General features: G+C 41.3%; 2 protein-coding genes across 2 annotated transcripts in view; one reads left to right on the forward strand and one right to left on the reverse strand.

The window, feature by feature from the left end:
• The window catches only part of LOC138003964 (tyrosine kinase receptor Cad96Ca-like), a 78,267-nt gene extending 76,020 nt beyond the window's left edge, over window positions 1-2,247 (forward strand). The window contains exon 15 of the mRNA XM_068850298.1: window positions 776-2,247. Within this exon, the coding sequence (XP_068706399.1) occupies window positions 776-820 (45 nt within the window). The 3' untranslated portion in view covers window positions 821-2,247. The remainder of the gene's footprint in view (window positions 1-775) is intronic.
• A 2,105-nt stretch (window positions 2,248-4,352) lies between these two features.
• Window positions 4,353-15,000, reverse strand: part of LOC138003965 (inactive ubiquitin carboxyl-terminal hydrolase 53-like) — a 19,969-nt gene continuing 9,321 nt past the window's right edge. Inside the window, exons 10-15 of the mRNA XM_068850299.1 lie at window positions 13,802-14,346; window positions 11,666-11,898; window positions 10,744-10,866; window positions 10,220-10,373; window positions 9,749-9,848; window positions 4,353-6,954 (exon numbers count right to left, since the gene is read on the reverse strand). Of these exons, the coding sequence (XP_068706400.1) occupies window positions 5,965-6,954; window positions 9,749-9,848; window positions 10,220-10,373; window positions 10,744-10,866; window positions 11,666-11,898; window positions 13,802-14,346 (2,145 nt within the window). The 3' untranslated portion in view covers window positions 4,353-5,964. The remainder of the gene's footprint in view (window positions 6,955-9,748; window positions 9,849-10,219; window positions 10,374-10,743; window positions 10,867-11,665; window positions 11,899-13,801; window positions 14,347-15,000) is intronic.

Below are 15,000 nucleotides of genomic sequence, written 5' to 3' on the forward strand. Positions count from 1 at the left end.
TTGTTGGTTTGCATACAGAAGGATACAAAACCTTATGACAGGAACATAAACATTTACAGTCGAGAAAGAAAAATATTTAACCAAATTCTTGTTGTATGACTATGGATTGTTTTCGCTCACGTGACCATCAGCCATATTTGTATACTAACACAAAAGGAAGAATTTGTACAAAAAATGGGGTTTAATTCCCAAAAGAATATTTCACTCGTCAAACATGGCCGCTGTTTCTCTGTTTCACTCTTCTAACATGGCCGCCGTGACGTCACGTGAACACTCTTTTTTCGGCAATAAATCCTAGAGACCAGTTTTCCCTAGGAAAAAACCACACTCACCAGTACGTGATTTTTGGTGCCATTATTTCAACCGTCAAGTGGCTATCTTTCCCACTTCAATGCCTGATACAAAGCCCCTTGCTGAAAATTCCCCAACCTCAGGCTGCTTTGTTCCCTTTCACTCCCAGGATCATCGGTCAGTATGTAAATTCATCCCTTAATTGCAATGCACTGTCAGGTAGAGAAGTATCGAGTATCAGCTTAAGGATATGATCTAATATAACACCAATTTCTCATGAAAAGCTAACAAAGAAATTTATGAAATTAGCTAGGAGAATGAACTCTTAGATCATAAAAGTCAAAGGGTTAAAAATGAAACGGGTCTATCAGAAATGTAAAAATAAACGTCTTCACCTTTGTGGGTCCAGGCCAGACCAGGGGTTCCAGAGATACAGAAAACCCATTGGTTGTATTTATTGTCTTATCACAATTCGTTCTGTTAGGGTTCTCTAAAGGATGAAATTCAGGAGAAAGATCCCGTGCAGTGAATTACGGATTTGGTAACAGAGAATGCAAAATGCCATCCTCTAGGAGAAAGAGCAGCCAGTCTCGAGTGATCAAATTGAATAGCAAGACAGTAAAAACGCAACTCCAGTGGACGAAGAGTAGCGAAAATGAACGAGTTCGCATGGTTTTGTCTTAGGTGGATCTTGTACATTTTCCACGTTTGTACCTAAATTTTTTAAAAAATTGAGATAGCTCTGAATTGGCTCCCAATAATTTTTTAAAACTTTGATGATTGTTCTATATCAGATTGCTAATTAATATTCTACAATAAAATATGGGGCCACCGACTTTATTTTTGAGATATAAGCAAGGAAAGTTAAAATAGAGGGTGTTTTTGGAGAGCTTTTTGTGTTACCACGCTTACCTAATACATCACAATAGTAAGCGCATTTTGTTAAGCAATAATTGGTGTTTCATATGGTGCCACATTATTGCTGTTATATGATACAGTATAGTAGTTATAACCCATGTAATAAGGTCTCTTAAAGTGGTGAAACTGGTTCCAGCCACCTTAAAGAAACTTTAATGTAGTCGTCAAAAGGCGTTCATTGTCGATGTTGCAGATCTTGTTCGCTGTATGATTTCTGGCATCTCATGAGGAGTGCGTTAGTGATATTTCCCCTCCCTCAAGGGGCCCACGCTGCTCAAACTAGATTTGCAAAATTCTGTAAAACGGCTGCCAAGGACCACTTGTTAAGTGGATTTTGGCGTGGCAATGGTAGAATAAGTAAAGCAGTATATCGCCGTATACAGCATAGTACAATCACCGCTTTCGTTTGCAGTATTATGAATTGTGCATTGATTTTAGTTTGCAACATTTTCGATGGTATACGCCTTACAAAAGGTAAAGACTTGTTTCCATATCTCAGAGTGCCCTTGTACGTGAGGAGCCTGGAACAACAAAACTGAAACAACCCAAAACCATACAAAAATGCTAAACTTAGGCCTAAACATTATCTAAAGCATATTGTTTAGGCCTAAGGTTAGCATTTTTGTAAATGTTTGGGTTGTTTCAGCGATTGTACACTTGTTTCAGTTTTGTTATTCCAGGTGCCTCACGTCCAAGGGCACTTTGAGATATGGAAACAAGTCTTTACCATTCTAAAATGGCCGCCATTTTAGTATTCTTTGGTTTGATTGGCTCTTTTAGCCTCGTTCTATTCTTTTGAATTTTACGTTTGAAAGCGAAGTCAAAAGCGCCAATTTGCAAGGAAACAAAGGAATAGTTAAATGACGGCCATTTTGGAATAAGGTGTACAACGATCCATACACAGTGAATGTCTTGGGTAGGTACAATATATTGCCCCACACATGACTTCCTTATGGAGACCGGGCTCTTTTCGTGGAGTTAAAGCACGGGCGACCCAATATTTTTTGCTGCTACTCCAGTAGATGCTGCGCACGCTATTAAGGGTGCGTTCGATTGACCGTATTCCGGAATGAGAATACATGGAATACAAGTTGGAAATCCTTCGTTTTTACGGAGATTCACATTAAAATTGTCAAACATTTGCTAAAATGCTATTTTAAACATATTTTTATCATCCTTGCAGCTTCGAAATGCGCCAAACATACCATTGTAGTCATCACTCCACATATTCTTATTCCGGAATAGGGTCAATCGAACGCACCCTAAGACTGTTGGTTTCCCAGGATTCATTGGAGCATGTCTATAGGTTTTTACTATAGTGTGAAAGATTGTTTTAATCGAATGACTTTTCCCAGCACCACCACCTCCAGTTATAAACAAATAAACTGGTTCAACATTTTGTGACTTCAAGCTGTTGAGGTTTTTCATTTTATTTCTAGTCCATCAAAGCGCCCTGTTGTAAGTTTTATCTAACTGATTGACGTAATTGATCATCAGATATTTCTGTTGGCTGATTATACATTGTTCGTGTTCATGGAACATGATTTTCAGTAGTTTAGGAATTTGCGCAAAGCTCTGAGGGTACTTGTTCATTGAACACCTCATGTACTGATGATTCATCTTGGAATTCTAGTTGTATTTAAAGCATTCTCTTGTTCATTTATAGGGTCATATGAATGTATGACAGTGCCGTGCTTGTTTCACAGCCATTCTAGTGCTTCTGTTACTAGTAAATAGCTGATAGAGATGATGTAGTGAGCAGCAAAAGTTGTTTAAACAGCAAATGGCAATAAGAGTAAGATTAGCGGCGAGTCGTCGGTGTAAAATTCTGAACAGGTCCTGACATTTGAAGCATGCTAAAGGAACCAATTTCAGTGCTGCACTGTTATGGCAAATTTACAACCAATCACGCATGGTAAAAGTGACACCGCAGTACCAAATTCTATAAGGGCCCGATGGAGTTAAACTAAGCATAAGACCGCAAGTACGCATTGCGGACCTATTTTTTCTTTTCCTCGCTGTAAACGAGGATTAGCCGATGTTTCGCATATAAACCCTACAAATCGTTACGTTGACTGACCATTCGAATTATGTGTTTGGGTCCCTGTGGTTAAAAGTCAATTTCTCGCGCAAATTTGAGCATCACTACGTTGGTTACATGAATTATAAAATAATTGACTGGAAGGAACACGCGTGAATCCGAATTCACTGGATAATTCGACCTTAATATAGTGCGGACGGTAGAAACGGCGTCATCATACAGTTATAGGGAGCTTACGAAACGAGGACGACGACGGCTACGAGGACTTCATTTAACAATACAAGTTCGCGTTATTCATATCACTACAAAACGATTTCATGTCGTTTTGCGTTAAAAACGTGTAGCAACTATCGAGGAATTAAACTGGTATAAGGGGGTTGGAAGCGTAGAGAGAGAACTGAAAATTCGTCATGTGTTAAAATTCTCCACAGAACCTTGAATTTGGTCATTTCACGTCGTCAATTAGGAGATGACGACAACGAAATGTACCAAAACGTAAAATGCACGTGCAGAGCCATTGTTTTGACTCACTAAACCTATTGTTTTGTAGCGTCGTCGTTGCCGTCGGCGTCGTCGTTTCCTAAGCTCCCTTATGTCCAGAAAGTAATTAGATGCAAGCCCAATTCTGATATCCAACACGAAGTGTCCCTTTTAAATCTAAGCGTTTCATACCTATTTCTAAAAATGAGGTTAAGGTAAATGCAGCAGTATATCCTTACTTGAGTAGCAGCATTTGGGGGACTCTTTGTGACGTTAAAAGTAATTGTTTGTTAGGGAAAAGTGCAATGGGACATTTCGTGACGCCTACTGAAATTTGCGTGTCACGAAAAGCACGATCCGGGTGATTGGCTCTTGGTTCGCGATGTCGAGGTAAGCAGCCGAAAGCATTTGAACCACAGGGGTCAACCGGAAATAGACTCTCGCTTAAAGTTTCAAGTACATGCAAACCACAGAGAATTGACAGAACAAACATGGTACCGTGAAGGGCTATTCCACGAGAAATATACAACACTTTCAGTTGACGTCAATCCTTAAAACCTCTTTAAACCCTTAGCGGGTCAAACAATGTCTCATAAAAAGAAAAGAGATGAAACTGATGTTATAAACCGAATCTTTACTGTATTTACAGTGTGCTGATGGTGCAGCACTTACACTGACATCCCATTGGCGAGATCCAGTAACTGTACATATTTCACACTTCGCCAGAACCAATCCTTGATAGTTCACTTCTAACGAACGCAAGTTCAAGACACTGAAGAAGAGGGAGACGTTGAAACCTTAAATTAAATAAATTAATCTTGTGCAAGTTGTGACTGACATAATTGCACCCGTATAGTTAACCGAGTCATAGAGATGAGTCCATTACACTACAAGACATTTGCATGATAACTAACCAAAAAATACACTTTTACCTGCTTCGGTTAAGTGTGGGTTTCTCTATGGAATTTTATTTTACAGTATCTGTCTACCGTGTTTGCTCTTCCAGAGGATTTCCAAGGCTATACACTGAAAAGTTCAAATTTTACAACGGGGTAGACAACTTTACGTCAATTGAATTTCAATCAAAGATTTCTTGTTGTCACAAAATATCAACACTTTTAATTCCCCCATACTGAAATAAATTAACTGGGTAAACGATAACGACGATACCTATAGTTCCTAGAGGACTTGAATTTGCGAGAAAACAGACAGGAAGAGAGGGAGATTATTCAAGATGGCCGGGATATGTGAATTTTAAACAAGTTGTTTTGTCCTAAGGTTTGTCGTTATGACGTCATTGGAAATCAATAAATACTGTGTAATTGCACCTCGAGTGCAATGAAGTCGTTTCCAGAAACACTAATGCATCTCTAGTATCTAAAAGCAACTAGAATTCACATATCCCAAGGACTAGACCCCTCTCTTGCTAAGACCAGAACGTAGCCACTGAGACCACCAGTCATTCTTAAAGAGGTTCGACAAAAATAATTTATATGAATTCACATCTTGGTCATAAAAATAATTTAAGTCAGAGCCAACTAACTTAATCCTTGTCATGGCTTTCTTGAAAGTGCCCAAAAGCATTGATCAACCCTCCATACTAATTGCCAAACAGCCTTCACTCACTCAAGTAATTTTGAATGTAGTATCACAAGCACATCCTAAACTGGAGAATATCTGCAGCAAAGTGTTGTTGTACAATACAAAGAACTCGGTAAATTATCTTCCCAAAGTGTAAAGAAGAGGCTTCGATATTATTCATGTCTCCCGCTCACCCATTTCACAACATTAAGATTTTTGAGGTTATCTCCTTTTTCTCTGTTATCCTTCTCGCTCACACAAAATAGGACTTCAACTGGACCCGAGGCCAGTGCTACACACGAGGACGGAATGGTCAGCATCCGCGGATCGAATGACCAAACCTTCTTTACCACACAAAAAAAATACATGGCAACTCTTCTTGACCTCTTGTATCCCTGATAAGATTAAATGTTCGTTCCAAGCTTTTCTTACACGTAGCCCTAATCCTTCCCAGGGACCACGCAGGGTTCTGTTCCGTAAATTTCATAGGCTCCTTTTACTACATTTCTAAAAGGAAGGAATCCATAACCACGGTCGGGAGCTAAAGCTTGGTGAAAATACTGTCCACAAACCAACTGCACCCACCCCTTCCGAGTAAAATTATTGCACTGTTCACCATTCGAACCCCTGTTCAGGTGCCTTTACAGACCAAGTCAACACAGATCAGAGGTTGTTAAATGCGTTCGATACACCTCTTGCTCGCAGCCGGCGCAAAAGCGTTGCCGTCGATCAATCGCCACACACTTGCACTTCTCGCAGACGGGGCGATCACTAATAGTACGGGCACTGACCTGTCGAACGCCGCGAGTGTTTGAAGCAAAGGGATCTTCTGGCAGAGACGATGCTGAGTGGCTCTTGAAGTGTTCTCGCTGGAGAAATGAATTGTATGGAGGAGCAGGGACGTAATTAGGCGGCCCTTGTTTTAAAGAACCGTGTGACGAAGAGACAAAGTCCAAGCAATCCACTGATCGTGCAGGAGATGGCGATCGATCACGTGAGCTAAGGGCCATATTACCAGCATAATATACTTTGGGTTTGGGTTGGAAGGCTGTGACCTGAGGTTGGTTTTGAGATACACTGCTTTTATAAACAGTGGGATCATATGAAGCAGAAGGCACAGGTCTTGACTGGGGAATTGACTTGGCCTGGTATGACGAGTTAGACGAGTTGGACGGTGAAATGAAAATCGAATTCGGAACTCGTCTCGTCGCTACCGGAAGCCGCGACTGGTGATTTTCGGACATCTTTGGTATGTTGTCTCCCACTGATAATACCGTAGTGTTGTCCTCTTTTGGGTTTGGAGCTGTTGAATAAGGACTCAAGTTCTTTATTCTAGCTGTAATATCGCTTTCGCGGTCGTAATGAACTGGACTATAGCACATTGAATCCGGTTTAATTTGTTGTGTGCAGATTCCAGACACTCCTCTCATGGGCCCAGATTTATCCTGTTGAGTTTTAGTCACATAATGACCACTCGAGTACACTGTGGGCTTGTGTTTTACTTTCAGGGGTAGAGTGGAGACACCATATTGTTCCTCCCAATAGTTCTTGCTTTGAGTTCCAAGGTTGGAAGTGGGCACAGGAACATCTACAACTCTTTGAACTCCGAAGTGTGGGCTACGGTCTCTCGGTTGCACAGATGACTGTTGGAGGAAGAAAGTGCACCAATTAACCAAAAGCCTATTTATTTAATGAGTGAGCCTAGATGTAACCCTTTAAGGCCCGAGGGGTCCCCCATTGACGCGTAAAATCTCCTGGCGTTAGATACTGGGAGTTGAAGGACTTTTAAGGAGACGAGAGGAGCGGTTGATGTTTGAATGCCACGTAATTACTGGGATACGACACGGCATCCCAGTTGTAAGTTCACTTAAACAAAAGGGTTAGCCTAGCATTCGTTTCTTTGAGCTCTCGATATGCAAGCCGTACATAAGAAGAGAAAGCAATATGGCCGCCAAAAGGTTGGCTTAGTTTGCGGAGGATCAAACGACCGGGCGACAAATGGCACATTCGAAATTGGGCGCGGGCAACACTCGGGGTCTTAAAATAACTTAAGAAAAAGTGCTGCTGTAATTACAGTCTTCTCGGATAAGGACTATAAGAAATACACGCCGTCTCACAAACCCCGCTTATAAACTATGTGGTACGTTATAAAATTAACAATTATTGGATGAGGTTGAGAATGATAGAGATAATTATCAAGGCCAAACTTTGCATAAACTGTTGTTTTCAAATGCTCTTAGGGACACTGCATATTCCCAAGACCATTTGAAAACAATACTTTATGCTAAATTTGGGGGGCAAACAAAGTGTATTATGAGGAATTCGAAAATAGAAAATAGCCAATCAAAATCGAAGTGGTGACATCAATGTAAAATAATGCAAAATATTTGCAGAGAATAAGCATGGAGTTTCCGGCGATGTCGTCTGCCCTCTTCTCTCGAACAAAGTAAGGGGGCGGAGGTGGTGGATGGATAAGCAATGATATACATGTAAAACAATGCTAAGAGACTTTATTCCAAAATGGCCGTCATTTAAATATTCTTTTGTTTTTATTCAAATTCGCCCTTCATGCCTCGTTCTTGAGCTGGAAATTCAAAAGAATATTTTGCCTTGACCGAGGTATCAAGGTCTAATTTGAATGAAAACAAAAGAATATCTAAATGGCGGCCATTTTGGAATAAGGTGTATGGAGAGTGTCGAGAAGTTTTAACCAACTCCCCCCCCCCCCCCTCCTCCCCAAAAAAAAAGCTTTCATAGGACTATGAACATTTACGAACATTCAATAAGGAGAAAATCATAACAGAATTGTGCCCAGACAGAAAAAGCCTGACTACTTTACCGGAAATACGATTTTTAAGCCCATATTTCTCGTTGGCTATTAATCTGATATAGCCGGATCGGTGTGGTTTTTCACGTAAGAGATGCACTAGCAACGACTCCTTTCAGAGGCATGCTTTTCTGAGAGAGATAGGGGAGTTGTCCGGGCATTTTTGGTTATCGAGTTCAGTCTAGTTTCTACGTAGAATTACAGTACGATATAATACATACTTAATTGACCACTCCCATAGGGGCTTTTCAGGGCCAATGAAACACAATGAACGAAACGAAAGAACACAACAACAACAACAACTGCTAAGAATCCCAACTGGCTGGAGGCAAACCAGTTGGCTATTTGAAAGCGCGGTCGTGAAGTTGAACAAGGGACTTTCAGGGCCAAATTCAACGAGTGGTCAGAACTCCGGATCTCAAGACAAGCGTCCTAACCACTAGGCGGCACTGCCTCCTAAAGAATTGTGGGAACTAGCCTCCGAAGGACTAGAACCAATAAATAAACTTTGCAGTGTGTTAGGTTCGGTATACCGTAGAAACAGCCATAATTCAAGGGGACTTTTCACAGTGCTGGAACATCAGGATCAAGGTCAACCGAACAAGGGGCTACTCAGGCACCAGTTATTCTGCAATTCCCTGACTGGTTAGGAAAAAGATAGTCGCATATACTTATTGTCACAACAGTGCGGAGATTCTGACTCCTCCAGAAGAGAAAAACAATGATGTATAGAAAAGAAGCATTTAGAGAAAGTACTGCACAGTAACCAGTCATTTTGAACAAAAAGAGGGCTAGAACCCAAAGTTTATAAAGGCTTCACCCTTGTTCATAATGACGAACACAGAAGAGATGCCGCAATATATAACGCAGCGTTTGGTAAGGCAAAACGAATTTGCGGATCACCCTACCGGGAAACCACAGAGGGGGAGGGGGCAGGTAGTGCAATAGCAATGGTAATGCATGATACATGACGTAACAGTGGCCACTAATGGTTGTCTGTCTTAGCCGGAACTTCTTGCTCTGCCACTTTAGAGCGGTTTCCTTGGTCCCTGCCTCCCCCCCCCCCCCTACCCCACCCCTCACTTCGTTTACTTATTGTTTACTCAGGTAAGGGTCAGAGCATTTGTTGATCACAAATTTTACTGGCTGTGAAGTGTCGTACTTCAAATTATTGTTATTATTATTGTTATTATTATGTTAACTCTATTGTTCGTTAGGGTTATTCTATTCCCCAGTGGTGAAGCACATTCAGAAAGGAATTTCAAAAGAAGGAAGGGAAACGAACTTTATTTATTGAAGTGTCTAGGCCTCTAGCTCTGGAGCACTAATTGGGTCACTAAACTGAAATCAACAAATTAACGAAGATCAAATCAAATGTTGGTTTTTGAGGAAAGGGGACGAGGAAAACCTCTCGAAGCAGAGTAGAGAACCAACAAACTCAACCCACACGTGACGCCGAGTCTAGGAATTGAACTCAGGCCACTGCACCCCAACGACGACCCGGACCTCAAGTAGACCATGATTGTCAGGGGTGTGCACTCATTTCTAAGTAAATTATATTGGTGTGTGTGTTGTTATCTAGGGAAAAACCCACACAAAAATGTACATACGTAGGGTGGTGGAGCAGCCTGGTACTGTTGCTGTCTCAAAATCATTTGATCTCTCTGCCTCTGCTGACGAAAAAGCTCTTCCTCTCTTTGCTTGGATTGACTAAAATTAACAGATTAGCAAATGAAGATTACATTTAAAGTGATCGTACGATCATGACGCTTTGGACGATGACGCCCAAAAACGCCCAAACCTAGGAGAATGACACATCGCAATAACTTCAAACTGCTTATTTAACTAACCAAACAAAAGAAATACAGGAAAAGGAAAGAGAAACAGATGGACACATGGACAAGATTGAAATGGATTGCATTTGAGAAATCTTGAAAAACGTCTTGAATCATTTAACCCTAACCCTAACGGTATTCCACATTACCTTTTTCGAGTCTTGGAGTCGTGATTAACGAAAGGTTTCCCCTAAACACCCTAAAATAAGGTGACATAGCCTCATTAATCTCGAGAAAAGCCCTTACCTAATGGACGCAGTTCTCTTTTCAAAATTTGATGGTAACTGCATATGTTGCCGCAAAGTCCTGGCTCTTTTCTGGCATTCATTCTTCTTTGCATAAGCGTAGTTAGTGGTCCTCAAATCCGCCCCATTCTCCTCTGTTACACGGCGGAAGCCCGCTACAGGCACACACAAACACACGTTAATAATTGTTGTAAAAGAAACGGTAAAGATTAGCACCCGTAACGAATGAAAAAAGAAATGACTCGGTGATACTCGGCTAACTGGCTTCGACGAGCCTCCGACATCTCAGTGGTGGGGCATCGGAACAGAAATCGGAAGGTTTAAAGCTCGACTTCGAAAAGGGGCAACCCGAAGTGGACAGTTCGCTTTCCACGACACTAGTTTCGTCTAAATTTTCAACTAATTCATCTCTATCAGCGGAAAGGCATTTAGCAATTAAAAGACAAGTTAAAAGGAAAAACACCCCACTTCCGGTTGCTGTCGATTCAAATGCTGCATAAAAAGTGATCTCAATGTAACTCTCACCCTCTGCTTCCGTACAGTAATTCAATGCTCTGACAAAGTCGAAGTTGCGCTCAGAATTCTCGGATTTTGCTAGAGATCTCTCTGCTTCTTGAAGGAGAGCAGCCACACGGGTATTATGGTGACCTGAAAAAACAACACAGTTAAGAGATTTTCACGAACTCTTCAAAGAATTCAAAGAAGTGTGTGACCACTTTGATATTGTTTGAGACGTCTCCGTAATACGCCCTTTGCCACGTTTTGGGACGCATTTTGACAGAGAATGCACGACGTGTCTTTGTCATGGTCGCTGAAAAGTTTGCGTCACAGCATGTCTTTGGTAAGTGGTACCCAAGCACGTGAACTCACCCTGCAAAGGGCCTATTTTTAACCAATCAGAATTCGCGATTACCCGCGAGCATTGGCAGCAATAATTTGGTTCCCTTGATATCCTGATATCCTGATATCCTTTTAATTCCGCCTCTGCAAATTAAAGCTGTAAACAAATCTTTTGAATAAAGTGACTTTCACAATAAAGCGGGAAATTTACGAAGAAGTGAGGATTTTTGCCCGCCGACTTAAACAATCGTTGGTAAGCATGTCTTTGTCGCAGGCGTGAAATCATTGCGACTTATCACGGTGAAGCGGAAGAAAAAGCATTCATCAAGAACATTACAGTATTTAGCATGACGATAAACGATGCCGCTACAACAACACAATAATGACCGGGTATTCTGCAATTACTCCACGCTAGCCTATGTTAGACTATATGTCTCCGGAATCAAATTTTCAACGACAAACTGGTGTTTGTACTTTGCCCTTGTTGTAGTTCTACTGATGAATTCTCACCGACACAAACGATGCTACAATTTGAATCTGAAATTAACGAGGTTCCGCACTGAGAAAACTAATTCACTAGTTCAATAAAACTTTCTCGGGTCCTTACCAGACGGCCAATTATCATAACTGGAGTGTCGCCATGTCGAGTTGAAGCCAATAAGATCTTCATCACTGCCCCCATGATTAGTGTCAGTGGAACTAACTGATCCGCCAGCGGAGGATGGAGCAGAACTTATGCCACTGTCAGTGTTGTTGACTACTCTAATCTGTGCTGCGTTGAGGGCCTTAGATTGCTCATAGAGTCTCAAAATCTCCAGTTTAGCATCTTCGTTGGAGGGGCTGTTGAAGGAAGGGCAAATCCGGACTTAGTCAACAAAACAAACCACCTGCTCGAAGATGTTTGAAGTTGTCTTGCATAGGGCTCCAAGGTTGGACTAAACGTTGAATAGACCGGTAAGCATCGACTAAAGGTTGGGTACGAATCTTTTCAATTTGGGTGGGTACGAAACGACCGTGGGAACGAATCGACTGGATTCCAAGACAAGTGTGTTACAATGTCGTAAATGGTTTGAACCCAGGAGTCATTTAATTAGGTAAAGTCAGAAACCCATAAGGGTTGAAACGTGCAACGCGCGTTCACAGCTTCCGAATATTCAGTGCGAACTGATTGGTTGAATGTTTCAGTGCTAAGTACCATATTTGGAAACCCCTCGCTCTTGTTGTTCCAAATATGGTACTTAGCAAATTGAATATTCGGAAGCTTGTTTCCCAGCACACAAGGGGCCGTTACACGTTTCAACCCTAATGGGTTTCTGGTAAAGTACGATCGTCCGGGTGAGTGTAGTCCCGAGAAGGACTGTTTGAGATGACACTGACTGACGTTTAGACAACCTGAGCGGGGGTCATCTTCAGAGGCAAGCGATCTGTATATCGTCAGTAGACACTGCAAAAACTCTTGTCGTAGAAGGTCGTAGATGTTACATCACGAATAAAGGCCCGTTTAAACCGTTTCAACATTTGCTTCAACATGTATTCAACACTTTGTTGAAACAAATGTTCGGTGAGTTTGAACAGGTCGTCCAACATTGTGGAATGCGTAAACATTTGTTGAAAAAACGTGTTGAATCAAGTTTAAATCGGTTTGAACTTTCATTCACCACCGATTCAACTTTTCCTTTGTTCTCGACAACGTTGAATGGTGTTTAAGCCGTTTGAAACACTCTGTTCAACAATTGTAAAACACACGCATGCTCACATCAGGCCGCAAAAGTCAATATGGTGTAGTTTATCTGGACGGGAGAGACTAGTTTCTAGTATTTGTTGGTGCAATGTTGCAAACGTTTGAACGGCCTTCGCACAACTTTTGCGTCCAACATTTGGTCAACATTTGCCCAACATTTGCCCAACATTTGCCCAACATCCGTTCAACTTTTGTGGAACCAATGTTGGCCAACGTTGAAACCGTTTGAACGGGCCTTAAGTTGACCAATGACATCTACGACCAGAGATGGGTCATCTCATACAGTCCTTCTCAGGACTACACTCGCCCGGACGATCGTACTTCACTTCAATTTTGATGTGTTACTATATGTTTGCAAAACATTAATAATTCAGAAAACAAATAAATAAATAAACTCATTTTTAACTTGCGAAATTCGAACAAAAGCTAGGATAGCACTAGAAAGGAAAGAGTTATACATGTAGCAAACGTTTAAGGTTGGGCAAGTTAACGTTGACCCCACAAGACTTCAATTAAGGTAATCATACCAAATTCCTATCATCACGGGAACACGCGAAAAAATCCCCCAGTTCCAAACGGAGTGGCTACATAGCTCAGTAGCCACCTAAATTCGAATTGCTTAAATTGTCCAGATAGAATGGTTTTCAATTGAGTGTTGAAAATAATTAGCAAATTGCTTTGGATTATGATTAGTTCACTCAGTACTAGTGATTGGTTCAAAGTCCTCGCGCCACTTTCTCAACCAATCAGAAGTTAAACCAAAACCAACCGTGGCTCATTTTCCCGCGCTTTGTGTCGGCTATGTGTAATTACTTCGAGTTTTGATTGGTTTACCGGATTGTCGCCGGCCTTTTTGATTGGCCAAAGTAATTACTTTGGTTTTGGTCTTACGAAACTCAATTGAAAATCGCTCTAAGTGCGAAGATCACTTGTCTCATTCGTCTATAACCCACACTTCAAATACGTACATTTGTTTCATTCATAGAAGATGCAGTTACCTACCCAAGGTCTATCAGATCTGGCTCGCCACTTGACTCGCTGCCTGATCCTGTAGAAGACCTCCTCTTTGACTTCTTGGTCATTTCGCGCTTCAGATGGGACACAGCCAGACTTGGATTCACTGCACTCATTATGACACTTCCGATGCGTCTAAACCTGGGTCGCTGTTTGTCCTTCCCTGAAGAACTAGCTACAGTGTCAGATGCATTGCTGGGTGTCCGCGATAACTCAATGCCTGGCTGTGTTAGATCACCAGACGAGAGGCTTTTCTTTGACTTGAAAAGCGATCTTCTTTCGTCTTTTGGCTTGAGGCGAAATTTGGACTTTTTCGATGTCGCAGGGCTTTTTTCTCCATCGCTTGTCCCGTCTGCAACTCCCCTCTCAGAATCCATGGTCTTCTGGCGATTGTTGCCATCTATACAGATTTTCTCCTTTGGTGCTGTTTCTGCATTTATGGGCGTACCATGAGGGTTGGCATACAACAACAGAAGTGGCTGATAGTGACACAGTCGACACTTCTTTATCATGAGTGACCAGTCAGAACCAATCTAACAATAAATCAATCAATGCCAGTGACCACTCTTAGATGAGTGCACAAGTACCTAGCCTCTTACAGAAAGGGCTGCATCTTTAACTTTACTTTAGTAAGCTACATTCAAATCATGTAGGAACAAAAAACAAAATCTAGCAATGCGGATTTTTGCAGAAACTTGCATTGCTACAATCAGTGGCTAAAGTCTTGGGACACTCACCCTTTGAAGTTGGTTTTCTTACTGAATTTTAATAAAAGCCCCCCCCCCCCCCCCCTCCCCAGAACAATGTTGCCAATAGTGAACATACATTTCCTTGCAGCATACAAACCACACCCATTATTAACAAGGAGATAGTGAATTGGGATAATGATAATAATAATAATAATAATAATAATAATAGTAATAACTGTTGTTGTTGTTGTTATTATTATTATTATTATTATTATTATTATTGTTATTGACGGAATGCATAAATGGAGGCGAAAAATGTATTCTTTTGTTTATGTGCTAATGAGACTCACTAGCCTCGCTCTTTAAGCAACATGTCTTGTATTTTGTCCATGCAAACGAGGCTAGTGAGGCTAATTAGCACATAAACAAAAGACTATTTTTTTGTTCGCCATTTACGCATTCGGTCAATTACTACTACTACTATTATTATTATTGTTA

This window comes from Montipora foliosa, chromosome 5, assembly GCF_036669935.1.
Source record: "Montipora foliosa isolate CH-2021 chromosome 5, ASM3666993v2, whole genome shotgun sequence".
In the NCBI taxonomy this organism is placed as follows: domain Eukaryota; kingdom Metazoa; phylum Cnidaria; class Anthozoa; order Scleractinia; family Acroporidae; genus Montipora; species Montipora foliosa.